Source organism: Episyrphus balteatus, chromosome 4 (assembly GCF_945859705.1).
Source record: "Episyrphus balteatus chromosome 4, idEpiBalt1.1, whole genome shotgun sequence".
Taxonomy (NCBI): domain Eukaryota; kingdom Metazoa; phylum Arthropoda; class Insecta; order Diptera; family Syrphidae; genus Episyrphus; species Episyrphus balteatus.
This window is the reverse complement of record NC_079137.1, coordinates 5,182,976-5,199,059: the sequence shown is the minus strand read 5'-3', so window position 1 is coordinate 5,199,059 and position 16,084 is coordinate 5,182,976. Positions and strand designations below refer to the sequence as shown.

At 31.7% G+C, this 16,084-nt stretch overlaps 3 protein-coding genes across 3 annotated transcripts; all 3 read left to right on the top strand.

The window, feature by feature from the left end:
* The first annotated feature begins 1,932 nt into the window (after positions 1-1,932).
* Positions 1,933-7,466, top strand: LOC129919062 (ran GTPase-activating protein). The gene is made up of 5 exons (XM_055999882.1): positions 1,933-2,192; positions 2,266-2,947; positions 6,222-6,711; positions 6,789-6,965; positions 7,034-7,466. Exons 1-5 carry the CDS (start codon positions 2,084-2,086, stop codon positions 7,361-7,363), a joined length of 1,788 nt encoding a protein of 595 aa, XP_055855857.1. The 5' UTR covers positions 1,933-2,083; the 3' UTR covers positions 7,364-7,466.
* A 44-nt stretch (positions 7,467-7,510) lies between these two features.
* LOC129918030 (uncharacterized) lies at positions 7,511-9,631 on the top strand. Its single transcript, XM_055998333.1, has 3 exons — positions 7,511-8,231; positions 8,882-8,915; positions 8,996-9,631. The coding sequence occupies exons 1-3, from the start codon at positions 7,801-7,803 to the stop codon at positions 9,563-9,565; spliced, it is 1,035 nt and encodes a 344-aa protein (XP_055854308.1). The 5' UTR covers positions 7,511-7,800; the 3' UTR covers positions 9,566-9,631.
* Positions 9,632-11,274: 1,643 nt separating this feature from the next.
* On the top strand, positions 11,275-15,540 carry LOC129919122 (uncharacterized). The gene is made up of 5 exons (XM_055999970.1): positions 11,275-11,311; positions 11,387-11,479; positions 13,285-13,529; positions 13,601-13,720; positions 13,795-15,540. The coding sequence occupies exons 1-5, from the start codon at positions 11,297-11,299 to the stop codon at positions 15,464-15,466; spliced, it is 2,145 nt and encodes a 714-aa protein (XP_055855945.1). The 5' UTR covers positions 11,275-11,296; the 3' UTR covers positions 15,467-15,540.
* The last annotated feature ends 544 nt before the right edge of the window (positions 15,541-16,084 follow it).

Here is a 16,084-nt window from a genome sequence, read left to right as displayed (position 1 = left end):
ACTGCATAAACAGTTAAGACTTGATAGCACATTTAAAGTTTTTTTATGGAACTCATTCTCTCTTTAAACCTATACACACAGAGAAAAAATAGTCATTTTTAACTATTTTCATAGTTAAAATCGGGATAACTATTTTAAATAGTGACTATTTTATAGTCAATCGAAGTATTTTCCAAATAACTATTATATAGTCAATTTTAACTATTAAAATAGTTTTTTGTGACTATTTAAATAGTCCTCCTGCTTAGACGGGAGAGGAAATTTAATAAAAAACCTAACCTTAAAATGAAAAATAAAATATTAAATATTTTTTAAAATTTAGATTCGTTTTTTATACAGATTGTTCCGAAAGTAAGTAATGATGCAAACGATAAATTTGGTAGCTTTCTCTCCTTGTTCATAATTGATTGATAATATTCACTGAAACATTATTTACTGAACAATTAATAATAAATGATTATAATAATAATTTCTTACTTTTATTTGGAGCAACACCCTGGTTTGACACTGGTTTTCCTCGAAAAAAAGAGACTTTTGTTTCGTAAGAATTAAACGAACACATGTTTTATTCTTTTTGGACAAACGACATCAAATTTGTACTCGCACTGACACATTTGCTTCTTCAAAATAGTTATTAGTAACTATTCAAAATAGCTAGTTACTTTTAACTATTTTGCTGTGGCATGTGACTATTATAATAGTTATTTCTAACTATACCTAAACGTAGTATGTAGTTATAAATGAATATTTTAAAATAGTCAATTTTAACTATTTTAATAGTTATTTTTAACTTTTTTGTTTTTGCATATGACTATTACAATAGTTATTTTTAACTAGTTATTTGTAACTATTTTCTTTCAAATTTCATTGAATTCTATATATTAATTATGCAAACAGTTGCAAAATAACTATTTTTTTCCCTGAGTGTAGTACTTACAAGTTTATCGGAAAAACAAGCTTTTTTCGGTTGAACTTCTTTAACAGTATTTAAACAGCTTATTAGAAGTTATTAAACAAGTTCGCACTTCTATAGGCTTGACCACACTGGAGGGTATGCGGTAGCGGTATGGGTAGCGGTGAGGGTACTTGTATGAAAAAAATTCCAAAAATTTTTTTTAGTACAAATATCGCTACCGCTATACCGCATACCCTCCGGTGTGGCCAAGCCTTATTAGTAGTTTAATTCTAAATCAATCTCTATACAAGCTCTATATCAAGAGATTTCAATTTCAATCGGAAGCTGTTAGTGGGGTATGATAGGCTTAAAAGAAGCTTTATAGAAGCAAAACTGTCATTTAATTTCTTGATGTATATTGTATATTATCTTATTTCAAATTGAAAGTTTGCATGACAAATTTGTAAGTCCAGTTTTCTTCACTGATTACATTTTCCCTTGTGTTTGTTACCTTAAGACTTTAAGGGCCAGTTGTACAAATATTTAATCCGTGGATAAGCAACTTTTATCTTCTGAAATCGGCAGCAAGGCTGAAGTTTAGCACTGGTTCAAGGTTCATATATATGTAGAAATAGCCACATTCATGCTTGAACCGAAGTTGACCCGCAGCTAATCCACCGAAATCGGTGGGTTAAATTCCTGAACCAAGGCTGATCCACGTTTGTACAACTGGCACTAAGCATCAAATAGTCTAAGGAAAAGATAGATTGTCACCTTAAACCAATAGGTTGCTCATAGTATCCCAATTCGAACTTCATTTAAGAATAATTTTAAATTATCTCGTCTCTTTAAATAAAAATTAGTATAATCTCTTATGAACATAGTTTGAGAGCACCTGACAATGCATCGACCACCTTACATTTTGACAATCACTGAAATGAATAATCTTTCTCTTGTGTTCTGAGCTTAATCTCCGAAAAAATTGACAGCTGTCTTTCAAACCGCATTTCGGTGTTGCTTGCTTGCTTATCATCTGTCATCACAATTTTTAAAACAAAACTTTTTTTAGCCGCTAATCCTTTGGCTTGTGCATGTGCCGGTGTATTAAAGAATTTCACAAATTGTATTATTTTTTAATTTTTATATATAAATAAAGTGAAATCAATAATTTATCAATAAAATTCCATTATGATGGCACAATTTTCCCTAAGTAGTCTAACTAAAGAATTGACAGAAGTCGAAGAACCAGGTCTAACATTTGCTGGTGGTTCTTTGAAATGGACAACCGCTGAAGATGGTAAAAATCCTCTCTTATTCCACAAAGTATTTTATTTATTAACTAATTACAATGATTTGTATGCTTCGATTAGTCAAAGAAGTCACATCTGCCATCGATGCAGCAAAAAATCTCACCTACCTCAAATTGGAGGGAAACACGCTTGGCGTGGAAGCAGCTGCCGCTATTGGCAAATCACTCGAAAAACATCCTGAGTTTAAAAAAGCCCTCTGGAAGGATATGTTCACTGGTCGTTTGAAAAATGAAATTCCCGTAGCTCTCGAACATTTGGGCAATGGCTTGATGCTTGCATCAGCTCAATTAACAGTCTTGGACTGTAGTGACAATGCTCTTGGGCCAAATGGAATGGTTGGTTTGCAAGCTCTTTTGAGCAGCAGAGTTTGCTTTAGTTTGAAGGAATTACATTTGAATAATTGTGGTCTTGGGATTTATGGTGGCAAAATGTTGTCTGAATCGATTTTAGATTGTTATAAAAACAGTTGCGATGCTGGAACTCCTCTAGATCTTAGAGTGTTTGTTACTGGGCGAAATCGTTTGGAAAACGAAGGCGCCAAATCGATTGCTAAGATATTTTGTACCATCAACACTTTGGAGGAGATTGCAATGCCACAGAATTCAATCTTCCATGTGGGCATTTCTGCTTTGTGTGAAGGATTTAAGAATAATCCAAATATGAAGGTTTTGAATTTGAATGATAATATTATGACACCAAAAGGTGCAGCGGCTATTGCTGATGCTATTCAAACTATGCCATTGTAAGTATTTTCATTTTCTTTCTGGGCCCTATTTCATAAAAATACAAGACCAACAATTGCCTCGTTATATTGGTAACTCAGTACTTAGCTCAGTAAAATTTTACACGGGAAACAACAACAAAAGATTGCTAAGGATAAACAAAAGTTTTTTATTTGTTGGTTTATAGAGAAATTTTTTTTTCTAAACTTATACATTTTTGATCCTTCAACAATAAGGATCATTAATAAAATGAATTATACTAAAAAGGTCACGTAAGAAGGAATATTTGATCATTAATAAATGAATAAAAGTAATCAATTGTTGTTGTTTACAGCATAAAATGTTTAATCAGTAAAATGCTGAGTACCAATAAAACACGGCTAATAACACTGCCAGTCAATAGAAAAGCTTAACCCTATAAAGGATAAAAACCGAAGGAAAACCCTTTTTAATGATTTATATTTAAGGATATCCCTTTTTCTGATTTATTATTTAAAAAAAGCTGACTCAAAACTATTGAAACAATAAATTAATACAATTTATTGCAATGCTCCCCAAAAAAGATCTTCGGTCAATAGAATAGGTTCACTTGTCTTATTTGAGAATATGAGACGAAAACGATTAAATTGTTAATGTAAGATAGTTTCTATTTATTTTATTTTACTGAATTTATAGCATTCGCACTTTTATTTAACCTAAACGCAAATTAGTTTCACCTTTTCACAGATGTATTTCACCTTTTAGCAAATATAATAAAACTAAACACAAATCAATTTAACCTAAAAGCAAATATAATTAAACTGAAGCAATCTAATTAAACTTTTAGCAAACCTATTTAAACTTAACGCAAACTGATCCTTTTCTAGAAAATCGTGGTTTTTGGTATCGTGCTATGAAAAAGGGATAAGGTTTTAAAAGCTGTCCGTAGCACTAAAATCAACGAAACACTCCAAAAACACAATAAGAACCTATAAACAAAATGTGCAGTTCAGTTAATAGGGAAAAATCTAACAAAAAAAAAAGAAACTAGGTTTTGATACAGTTTTGAAGAGGGGTTTATTTTCAGTATAATTCCCAATTTACGTAATTTTTTGTTGGGTGGGTCATCCGCTATTTAAATAATCGCGTTACTCTCAGTATCTCGACAACGACTTGTTTCACCAAAAATTTTCGAGTTTTTTCGGTTTGAATATACACTTTCTTTCTCCCATATCTCATTTTCACATGCGAGTTATACTTTCAGAGGAGGTAGAAAGAATATTACAACAGTGCGAGATTTTACTCTATTTTCTACAATAAAACTGTTCTGACGGTGTGAAAAGTTTACCTAAAGAGTCTGAATAAATCACTAAACTTTGAAAAAGTCATTTTAAGAGTGAGCTTGCATGAATTTGCAGTGAAACATGGCGACGGAAAATCAGGGCCAATTTTATCAAAATATGGAATACCGACTATTATTATTACTTCAACCTTATGGCTATAATGTCGCCGCAAAAGCAGTTAGGAAGTAAATAAAATTTGAAATGATTTAAACCTTCAAGGATACACAAATTTTATTTCATTCCTCGAAAAGAACACACACGCTGCAAATCTCTTTTTTAACTTTAAACCTATTTTCGATTCTTTGAGGTTTTAACGGAATTTCCTAATAGATTTGCATGCGATCTAGGTCTGGGCAGGTCTCTTCAATCTTTGTACAGTTCCAAGGCTAAGGAAAATTTAATTTAAGATTTTAATACGGAAGAATGGAATACCAAACAAAGGATAGTGCGCTTTTCTTTTAATTTTTAGCCTCTTTTCCCCTCGTATCCTATTTTTATTTTAGTTTTTTTTTTCGTAGTTTCCCTTATTTCTTCTATCTATGTTCTACGATTTTTCTCGATTTTATACAAACACATAAATTTCGTTCGGTCTACAGCTTGATTTTTATTTTTCCTTCGAAACTTAGGCACTTGGACTGTCTCATTTTCCCTTAAAACATGTTTAAATAAACCTCACTTTACTTCGCCAAAAAACCCGCTCACTAATCTAAGTTATTTTTAAAGTGGGTGAACCTATCCAATTGGCCGATCAAAATAAGTCTTTTTTTAGAAACATTCCAAACGAGATGTACATTTACCGTTAGAATAGTTTTTCAACTTACTTTTTCTGATTTATAGTTAGGGAAAAAAAAGACATTCTTTGAAACAACATTCTCGGAAGGTTTTTTGCCAATATTTTTTTAAGAGAAAAAAGATATCCCTTGCCGTTTATAAAGTGAACCTATTCTATTGACCGGCAGTTTATTTGTGAATTTACTTGTAGCTTATAAACACAGGCCAACAATTTTTTACTTTTTAAAATTTTCCAGAACGATTTGTATCAAACTTTATGGATTTGGGTTCAGTAAGTAAATCGTACTGGTTTCTTTCTAACAACTCTAGTTTTTGAAATATTTAATTTTTCATATTTTGGGGAATGTGCACACTAATTTTTAAGTTTTTCCCTATTTTGGGCATTTCTTAAAATTTTCCAGGAAAAATTATTAAACTTAATGTACTTGCCGTCAGTAAGCCTTAAAATCACATTCATTTATTTCTAGGAGCTCTATTTTTGAAATATCTTAGTTTTACAGATTTTGGGGGTAGTTTCGTACTAATTTTAAAGTTATACTTATTTTAACTGTATGTTAACTTTTCCTAGAAATTTTTTTATTGAACCTAATGCATTTGGGTTCACTTAGCCAAAAAATTAGACTGGTTCCTTTATAGGAGCTCTAATTTTGTTTAGATATTTTCATTTTTCACGTTTTGGGGGAAATTTCATACTATTTTTTTTAGTTTTTCTTATCAAAACGTTTTTAAAGTTTTGCTGGAAAAATTTATTTCGAATGTAATGTTATAAATTTATTTAAAATAAAATTTATGAATTTTTAGCTTTTTCATGTATGAATAATTTAAATACTAGAGCTGCTAGAAAAAAATCAAATGTTGTTTTCGGAATCAGCACCCTCCATTTAATAAGAAATGATAAACAATAGTCTGGAAAATTTTTATGTGTTGGACAGTGAATTGTTATAACTGAAAAAAGTAATATACATTATAAATAATTTTATTTGAAAATATATGTTATACATATGTATTTCATTTAATTACAATCTCTTTTGCTATGCTAAATTTAATTTAGTTTTTAAACTCGGCAGAAGCATTGAGCCATGCCTTTTATTCTTTATTAAAAAATAATTTATTTATAACGTTTTTTTTTTTAAGAAACAATAATAATAAATAAATAATACTTTTTCCCATTTCCTCACAGATTAAGAGAAATCAATTTAGGAGATTGTCTTTTGAAGACAAAAGGAGCACTTTATCTTGCAGATGTCTTAGCAGACAACCAACCAGATTTGGAAGTTTTAAATCTGGAAGCCAATGAGATTGGTTCTGAAGGTGGTTTGCAATTGATAGCAGCACTTCACAACAAACCCAAATTGAAAACTCTCAACCTTGATACCAATAAGTTTGGCTATGATTGTATTGATGAGATTAAAGAAACAATGGCTAAGATTTGTCCAAGTTGCGTTGTGGGTTCGTTTGACGACGATGAAGGTGATAGCGATGTTGATGATGAAGATGATGAGGATGGCGATGAAGATGATGATGGTGAAGAGGAAGAAGAAGAAAATGAAGATGGTGATCATCATAATGATACAACAGAAGATGCCGATGAAGAGAATGATATTTATGGCGAGGAATATGGAAATGATAGTGCGGCTGTAGATAACTATGTTACAGCTGTGTTTAATAAGGTAAATGATTTTACTTAAAAGTTGAACCTTCCCGATCTTGTTCATTTTCCTTTATTCATTATGTTTTCTCTTAACAGTCCAATGATGATACCGCTGAAGGCTCCTTTCTATCTAATACAAGTGTTACATATGAAGGTGAAACACCTCGACCAAATACCGTTGAAACATTTTGTAATACACCAAATCCGTCACTTAAAATGTTTGAAAGCATCGAAGATACGAATAAATTAGAAGCATTCCGGGACTATCTAAAAGTAAGATTTTTTCAAATACATAGTCCAAGGATTAGTCATAATTAATCAATATGTATTTCCGTTTTTAGGGATTCAAATGCGACAACTACCTCATTATGCTAACATTTACTGCTCTAAAATGTGCAGCCCTATCGAAAGTCTCTCAAGAAGCTCTTGATATTTCTGTCGCTTTGTATGCAGATTCATTTGCTTATGCTCAAGAAGTTGACCAAGTAACACGTGTGATGAATTTCTTTTTAATACAATTGGGTTTGTTGAAAAGTGAACAAAAAGAATTCAAACCCGCATACAATTTAAAAGGATGTCGATATGCTTTCCGAGAGACGTTGAAGCAAAAAGAATTACCTATCGAGGTTAAACAGACTTTTACATTATTCCTTGATCGATTTGATGATTGAAGAAAAAAGATGATTTTGTTGTTTTCATTTTTCTTTGGAATTTGTACTTTTGTTTGATTGTACTTTTTAAAATGTTTTAAACAAATAAAATTTGTAAGTTGTTTTTTTAAATTAAACAAATAATTTAATTTTGTTCTTGAAATTATAGTGTGCAATGCCCAATACGATTTTCATATTGAGTTGGCATTTTTCATAATGATAGTCGCGACCTGCGGCTGAACCGTTTTACTATTTTTAAATCCCAATCGACAAATAAATTTTTGTTTATCAATAAAATGCCTCAAATAACCCTGCAGACTGCCAATATCTTTGGTAGATAACAGAGTACCTAGAAATATGACGTCATTCCAAAAACACGCTGCGAAGTGTCAGTAACATTCTTGTGTTTACTTTGGTTTCGTGTGTTTAGAGTGTACTCAGTTTTCCCAAGAAAAACAATGTCAGACACTGAAGAATCTACTGGCCCATCATTAAAATGTGAAGAGTTTATAATCACTCCCAACTTTACTCTCGAGGATTATGAAAATAATTGGGCAGAACATTTGTGTGATATTGACTTTGAAGAAAGAGATAAAATATTTCATAAGTTCTATAATCATATTTGGAATTTATTATTCGGACCAGATGCAACACCAGAAACTCACATTCGTGCTGTTCAATTGTTGCAAAGAGAACGTTGCGATGCATCGTGTTTTGATCCATATATTTACAACAATTGGATTCGAACTGTTAAAGATGAAATTGTCAAACGTGAAATGTTTGACCTTTGGAGAAATGAATTTGTTAAGAAACGATTGGGATTGCTGTGGGTGAGGGATTGTGATTATTTTGATGATATAAATGATCCAGAACCTGAGGAATTTTACAAGTTGGATTTATAAAAAGTTGTAATGAGATATGACAAAATAAATGAACAATTTTAAATATTTATGTTGGGATCTTAATTATTTTTAACATATAAGAAACAAAGCATAAGAAAATTTATATTATTTAATACATTTGTATATCTAAGGGTACTTTGTATTCCTCATCCTTTATGATCTCAGTGTCCAGGCGATCATAACTTTCCTACGTACCTATATTTTTCACACTAGTTATCTGTCTATAGGGTTTTTTTTCAGAAACCAGCGCCAAGCTTCCCGGTTGTGTGTTCACCTATTCTGAATGAAAACTCCCAATGAAATATGTTCGGGAAGCCCCCAATCGTAAAATTCCTAGAATATCGTTCTTTTTTCGTCTATATTTTCTTTATGCAGATAGAGATCTAAAATTAAATTTCAGCCAAGTTGAGGACAGCTTCAGCTAAAAAAATGTGAAAAATGTGCACGATCTGTAGTTACTAGGCTTAAACGATGAAAAGGCGAAAATCATTCAATGTATGGAAGCTTTTTGTTTGGGAGAGCCTTTTCTTCCAACACATTTCCTCGCAGTTTTCATTCAGCATAGGGCTGATTATATTCCATTTCTGGTTTTTAATTTTAAAATTAAAAACCAAGTTATTTTCAAACGAATTTGGAGCAATACATTACACCAACTTAACCCAAATCCGTTGGTAAAAATAGTTGTTTATAAAAAAATAAACGATTTTTACTGTGATAGCTACTCTATTTGATAAGTTCAGAATAAGAACAGATTCTGCATGCATATGACGTCATTCCAAAAACACGCTGCGAAGTGTCAGTAACATTCTTGTGTTTACTTTGGTTTCGTGTGTTTAGAGAGTACTCAGTTTTCCTAAGAAAAACAATGTCAGACAATGAAGAATCTACTGGCCCAACATTAAAATGTGAAGACTTTATAATCACCCCAGACTTTACTCTCGAGGATTATGAAAATAATTGGGCAGAACATTTGTGTGATATTGATGAATCAAATGACTTTGAAGAAAGAGATAAAATATTTCATAAATTCTATAATCATATTTGGAATTTATTATTCGGACCAGATGCAACACCAGAAACTCACATTCGTGCCGTGCAATTATTGCAAAGAGAACGTTGCGATGCATCGTTTTTTGATCCCTTTATCTACAACGATTGGATTCGTACTGTGAAAGCTGAAATTGTGAAACGTGAAATGTTTGACCTTTGGAGAAATGAATTTGTTAAGAAACAATTGGGATTGCTGTGGGTAAGGGATTGTGATTATTTTGATGATATAAATGATCCAGAACCTGAGGAGTTTTACAAGTTGAATTTGTGAAAAGTTGTAATGAGCTATGACAAATAAATAATAAATGAAGAATTTTAAATATTTATATTATAAGAATCTTATTTATTTTTAACATAGGTATGAAGCGTTCAGAATAACAATGGGTCAAGTCCACTTTTCTATGGGTTGGATGTTTTAACTTTTAAGATCTTAAAATATAAGGGTTTCGTTTTATTAAATAGTATTGATCTGTGAAACATTTCAAAAAAGTTCCTGAGAAAAAGCTTCCCAAAGTCCAAAATAATGCAGAAATTTCGAATGGACTTGACCCATTATTTCTGAACGCCTCATGTAAGAAATTAAACATATGAAAATGCTTAAGTTTATATTTAATACATTTTTTGTATATCAAGGATACTTTGTGTTCTTTTTCCTTTATTAGGCTTTTTTATGATCTCGCTGTCCAGGGGATCATAACTTTCCCACGTATGTATATGCCTTAAAGTCAGATTGACCTCAGAAAGCAGTGTCAAGCTTCCCGCTTGTTTATTCAACCCCATTCTGAAATTATATTCCCGGGGCAATGTGTTCGGGAAGCTCCTTAATGTAAAATTCCTAGAATATCTTTGTCACAATTTAGTGTAGGAATAAAAAGTGAAGAAAAACGGAGATAAGGAACGGCAGCTTAAAATTAACTCGATATGCTGTAGCTACTAGGCTTAACGATAAAAAAGCGAAAAGGGACAAAAATGTATACAAGCTTCTTGATTGGGAGAGCCTTTTTCTGAGATTTCATTCAGAGTACTCCATTTCAAAGGCCAATTTTTAAAATTAAAAACTCATTTTTATTTAAACCAAATTAGGGCAAAACATAATAGCAACTCAACCCAAATCCGTTAAAAAAATCTTTCTTATAAAAAAGAATTATTTTTACTTGTGATACTTGGCCAAGCTAAGAATTCACACAAATTCTGACAGTAACTTTAACTGCCATATAACCAATATGGAAAAGCATATTTAAATAAGAAGTCTTTTACTTTTGCCATTTCTGGGCATTTTTATGAAATCTGACCAATCAGAGCCTCTAAAAATTCAGAATTTAAGTTCAGGAGACCTTTTTGAATGCAGGGAATGTTTTAACTGACTCTTAGTTCATAAACGAACATTTTTTTATACAAAATCGTATAGAATTTGTAAGAGATGGAAAACTAAAAAAAGTAAAATTTTCAAACGAAACGTTTTAGGATTTTAAAAGAAATTTCAAGAGTGCAAAATTTTCTAACTCATTTTGCTGTAGTTTGGTAGATTGAAAAACTCAAAAAATGATGTAGAAATTTTAAATTTTGCTTCCAAAAAAAATTTTTTTACAGTGTTATAAAAATCATTTTTGTATTGCATTTGCCTTCTATTTATTAGAGGTAAAAAAAATATTTAATGCAAATTTCAATTTTTTGTATTAAAATTATAATGGTAATGCTAGTAATTTTGTTCAATAAAAAAAAATGTTCGAATAATAACAATTATTTGTTTTTAATAAATAAAATAAATAAATAAAATGCATTGATATTTTTACAACCCTGATGTATGTGATATGTGCGTTGCGAATGTTGGCCCGTGTAAACGAACAAGTAATTAAAAACCTTGAATGCATTCATCAAAAAAATCTTCTCTGAATGTTTCCACTTTGATGACGCGGTTCGGAAAAAAACAAAACAAAACCAAAAAATTCGCGCAAAATTCGCATTTTGCACAGTCAAAATCAAAAACAAAAAGCTTGCAAGAATGGCTGCAAATAAAGTAAGTAAAATTTTAATAAAATAATATACTGTATTATTTTATTATAATTGAATAAATATAAACAAAATTTTTTAGGAATCCATGGTGATAATTCTAGATGTCGGCATTGGCGCAGAAAAGTTAACAAAAGATGCCGCCGAATGTTCCATGAAAGTTATCAAAAACAAGGTAAGTTGATTCCAATTTCATCACATTACTCATCAATCATCATCAACATTTAATGATTTTGTTATTTTTTGTTCAGTTTTGTTTATTTTTGTTTGAGTTTTGATTTTTTTAGTAAGAAGACTCTAGGGGAATCACAGTATAGATAGGTCACCAAAATTTTATAACTTGTTTTTTTTTTTTTTTTTTGCAATGCTGGTTCACCTGTTGATTTATCTCAGCAAATATCGACAGACGAACGAATCCATTAAAAATAAAATTAAAAATGAAACATTCGAAAACGAAATTGTAGATAAATTAGGGTTCGTTAATTGAACCTAACCAGACCGTAGCGATATTTGTATGCCCCTAAAATAGACTGAATAGTAACATACTTTCCTCAAAGCCAATTTGTTAGATGGCCAATGGGGTGCTTGTTTCTATTAGGGAAAAATATTGTGTTCATTAACCCTAAATACTAGTTGAAGGGAATAGAAAATTAGTTCTAATTAGAATAGCCTAGTTTACAAGATTGCAAGATCTTCCAAAATTGGCAGACCTGTAACATACAAGAAAAAAAAAATGAAAAGTTCAAATCTAGGAACCAAAACTTGCGCAAGGTTCAACTCTATTAAAATCTGCCAAAAAACGTTTCGTTTCAAATTGCGATTTGTCCAAGAAAAATTTTCCCAATAAGATTCAAAGGTGGCGTATTTACTTTAATTCGTTATATCTCCGAATTCACTTTTTGTGACTTCATTCAACTCAGTTCTTAGCACTCCATATGTACTTTCCAATTGCCGAACCAAATTGGTTACAAATTGCTTCTGTATTATACGTATTCTTTTTAGTGGCATTTTTTTATATACCTACAATCTACATATAGAAAACAAAAATTAAACTAAAAGTATTCTTTTCTTGAATTAAAAAAAAAACTTTAGTATTGGAAACAACTTTAACCCAAACCTGCATTTCATTTTAAAAGTTTCACGTTGTTTAGTACTATTTTTGATTTCAATATTCAATGCCCTTATTAACCCTTTATCCTTAATACTTGTCTTGGGGTCGGGCGCCATCCAAACATAATGTTTTTTTAATATGGGTAGTGTTTAAGACGTAGTTTAAAGCCAAATAGACTTTCCTCTCCGATTCAATTATTTTCTTCTTTCGATCCACCTCACACGTTTTTTCATCTCTAAACCAATCACCCTCTATATTGAATTTTTAATTTTTATCATTTATTGAAATGGTCAGCCATTGATACTTAGTTTCGAGATATCTTTGGGCAGTTTTTGAAAAAAAAAAAAAAAAAAAATTGTCTTAAAAACCCGTGGTTGGAATCTTAACGGGTGATTCCATAAGAGCAAATTGGGCATCAACACATTACAACGTGGATGTAGAGGGTGTAAAGATAAAGAAAGGTTATACGCATTAGATCCTACCCAATCCTATAGCAAATTTAAAAATAATAAACTTACCGAAATCTCGATCAGTTCACTTCAAAATATCTTGATAAATTTAGGTTCAAAAAGGTACCCTTTACTTAATTTTCCACAAAATTCCGATCTTCATGTCTTAATCCGTCTTCTCCAAGTACGAGGTATAGAACAATAAATCCCTTGAGTTCCGAGTAAGATAGTTTCCGGAACTCAACGTTGCTTCTCATTTTTGTTGTGGTTGTTGATTCAAAACCTTTAATTTAATTTTATCATTCCATTCATTGTAGAATATTTCTCATTTACCTTCAACGCGACTTTTCATTTAATATTTCATTCATTTACATCACAATTATCCATAATACAACACAAAACTTGGTTATATTTTTACAGATTTTCAATCAAGGCAAAGATATGCTTTCATTTTTACTCTTTCGTACGGAAACAACTGATAACAGCGCTAATACGGAGCAGCTTGATCAGTATTTAAATATATGCCAAGTTCTACCAGGTTCTCAAATACCAACTTGGCATATGGCAAAAGAGCTAAAAGGAAGTTTGAATTGTGAAAAAACAAAATCAGGTGATTGGGTTGATGCTTTGATCGTGGCAATAGGAATTATTACAGAAGATGCTACGTGAGTCATCCTGTTTTGTTTTTTTGTTTTGCGTGAAATTAAATTGTTTCTTTTTTTTTTATTTTGAAAAGACTCCACAAAACTCGTTTATCAAAAATAGTTTTGTTTCATAATTTTGATTCACCACTAACATCCTTGGATGAAGCTATTGTTGAAAAGCTAAATGAGCTGGCCTGCGAGCTAATCATTGTGTAAGAGACAAGATTTCTTTTGTTTTTTTTTTTTTTAAACTAGAACCATTTTTCTTTTAATTTCAAAATTACAGAAGCCACAATATTCATTATATTCCCGATTCAGAGGGAAATCTTGAAGCTCAGTTCAAAAGCACTCCAAATAAAAGTTCAACTCAAACCAAAAACGAAGAACTAGCAATGGAATTTAAAAAACTTTATCCATTGACAACATTTTGCAACTTTAACGACGCCCTTCAAATTATTTCGTGTAAGAAACTACAACGTCCTTGGAGCTGGAACTGTACTCTAGCCATTGGCTCACGAATTAACATACATGTTTCGGGAGTAATTGCCATCAAAGAAGACTCTGCGGTGCCCAAATTTCAAAAGAAACCTAAAGGACTTGGCGAAAATATTGTCCGCCAGAAGACATATTATTCTGGAGTCAATGAAGTGAGTGATGACGTCAAAGAACAACAAATTGCTGGCTATATGTTGGGTAATACTCCCATGCCCTATGATCCTAGCCTCGGCCAAGCTCCCCATATTGACACTAAGAAGGGAATTTATTTCATTGGGTTTGTTGCATTGGAAAACATTCCACAAGAACACTTTTCCGGCTCTTCGACATATGTGCTCTTCCCACAAAAAGGCAAAGTTAAGTCAGCAAAGGTTCTCGACTCACTGGTTAGAGTGATGATGGCTAGTGGAGCAAGCATACTAGCCTGGAAAGTTTATAATAATTCCAACAAACCTAAACTTGTTGTTCTAATCCCGAATATGGAATACGATCTGGCGGGATTATCGATGATTGAACTTTCTTATCATTCCCAACATCGATTCTGGGATTTTCCAAAATTATGCACAAAGAAAAATCAACCTACCCCTGAACAACTTGCAGCTGTAGATCAGTTAATGGGAGCTATGGATCTTTCAGGAAAACCGACTACAATTGAAGAATCAGTGGATTCTCTAAACAAAGATCGTTTGCCACTTGAATTTCTTCCTAACATTCGTCAGCATTATTTGATTGATTACTTGAGCCAGACAGTCTTGAAACAGCCGTCTGATAATTCATCTCTGGAATTTTTTAAAGTTCCAGATTTCTTTCAGCCAGAAGCGACAGAAGCCGTTGAAAATATGAAAAGGCTATTCGATTTGAAGAAGAGTGAATCCATAACCAAAGATAAATTGAAAAAACTCTTTTTCAACGGTAATACTGTTCAGAATGAAGATGGTGGGGAAGGTATTTCGAACAATGGTACAAGTACATTACCAGTTGTAGATGATGATGAAAATAAATGTACACATGTTAGTACTGTTACACCAGCTGAAGATTTCAAATATCTTGCTACGCATGCAATTAATAAAATACCCAACGGAGCAGAACGTGCTGCAAAATTCCATCAGTATTCTATTCAGATGTGTTCCGTTATAAGCGATTTGCTATTCAAATCTATGACAAAGCAATATGAAAAAATCCGTAAAGCTTTGATGGTTTATCGAGAAATTAGTATAACTGCAAATAGCTCGTATGATTACAATGATTGGATGAGAGATGTTCGTGCTAAGGTAATTGAAAGAAAGATGTTTGACTTTTGGGAAGATGTTATTGTTAAGGAAAAATTGGGACTTTGTTCCGAAGAAGATCCTCAAGTTGAGAATGATTTTTATGATATTTCCAAAGAAATTGCAGCATCAAGTAATGTTGATACTCTTATGGAAGATGATGAGGATGTTGAAGATCTCTTTGGCAACATGTAGATGTTGAATGTTTTTTTAGTATGTGTTTTTTATTAAGTTTTTTGTTCGAATAAAATAAAGTTTATTAAAATATATTTATTTAAAAATTGTTATAATTTGTAAGTAAAATTAGAACACCGCAGTAAAATTTTGTTCGGTTTTTCTTCGATCTCCTAGAAGCTTTTAGAGCTTTTCAGAGTTCGACTAAATTTTAGGGTCTGACAAATTTTGGAATAACTTAATTAGTAGTAGTATTGAAATCATAAGATAGATAGCTGTCAGTAATGCATTTATTAGGGCTGAAATGGATGTAGCGAATATAAGTTAAGCTGTTAATGAAAAACCTCATCATTAAGTAATTGTTTCGTATGGCACAAAGCCATGGATATTGTCAAAAACTGATGAAACCATGTTGAGTGGTGCTGGAAGATATTGCTTGAATTACGTTTGTCCAGTCCAGGGGTCCTATTTTGTAAAACGTTGAAACTACTTCGTTTTCGTTGAAATGCGACTACGTATTACGATGATCGTTTAACATCAACGATACTCGTTAATTTTTACGGCTGCCATTTACTTATCGTTTAACTTTCGTTTTCGTTTAGCTGCCATAATATTATTGCGTTTGCTGGTAGAATTCAT

Excerpts from the sequence above, each read along its gene's own strand:
- LOC129919062 (XM_055999882.1), top strand. The coding sequence starts at position 2,084 with ATGATGGCACAATTTTCCCTAAGTAGTCTAACTAAAGAATTGACAGAA. Across the intron at positions 2,948-6,221 it reads GCTATTCAAACTATGCCATT|ATTAAGAGAAATCAATTTAG; the intron begins GTAAGTATTTTC and ends ATTTCCTCACAG. Across the intron at positions 6,966-7,033 it reads CATTCCGGGACTATCTAAAA|GGATTCAAATGCGACAACTA; the intron begins GTAAGATTTTTT and ends TTCCGTTTTTAG.
- LOC129919122 (XM_055999970.1), top strand. Across the intron at positions 13,530-13,600 it reads ATTATTACAGAAGATGCTAC|ACTCCACAAAACTCGTTTAT; the intron begins GTGAGTCATCCT and ends TATTTTGAAAAG. Across the intron at positions 13,721-13,794 it reads GCCTGCGAGCTAATCATTGT|AAGCCACAATATTCATTATA; the intron begins GTAAGAGACAAG and ends TCAAAATTACAG.
- LOC129918030 (XM_055998333.1), top strand. The coding sequence starts at position 7,801 with ATGTCAGACACTGAAGAATCTACTGGCCCATCATTAAAATGTGAAGAG. Across the intron at positions 8,232-8,881 it reads GAACCTGAGGAATTTTACAA|CAATACATTACACCAACTTA; the intron begins GTTGGATTTATA and ends ACGAATTTGGAG. Across the intron at positions 8,916-8,995 it reads AACTTAACCCAAATCCGTTG|ATTCTGCATGCATATGACGT; the intron begins GTAAAAATAGTT and ends GAATAAGAACAG.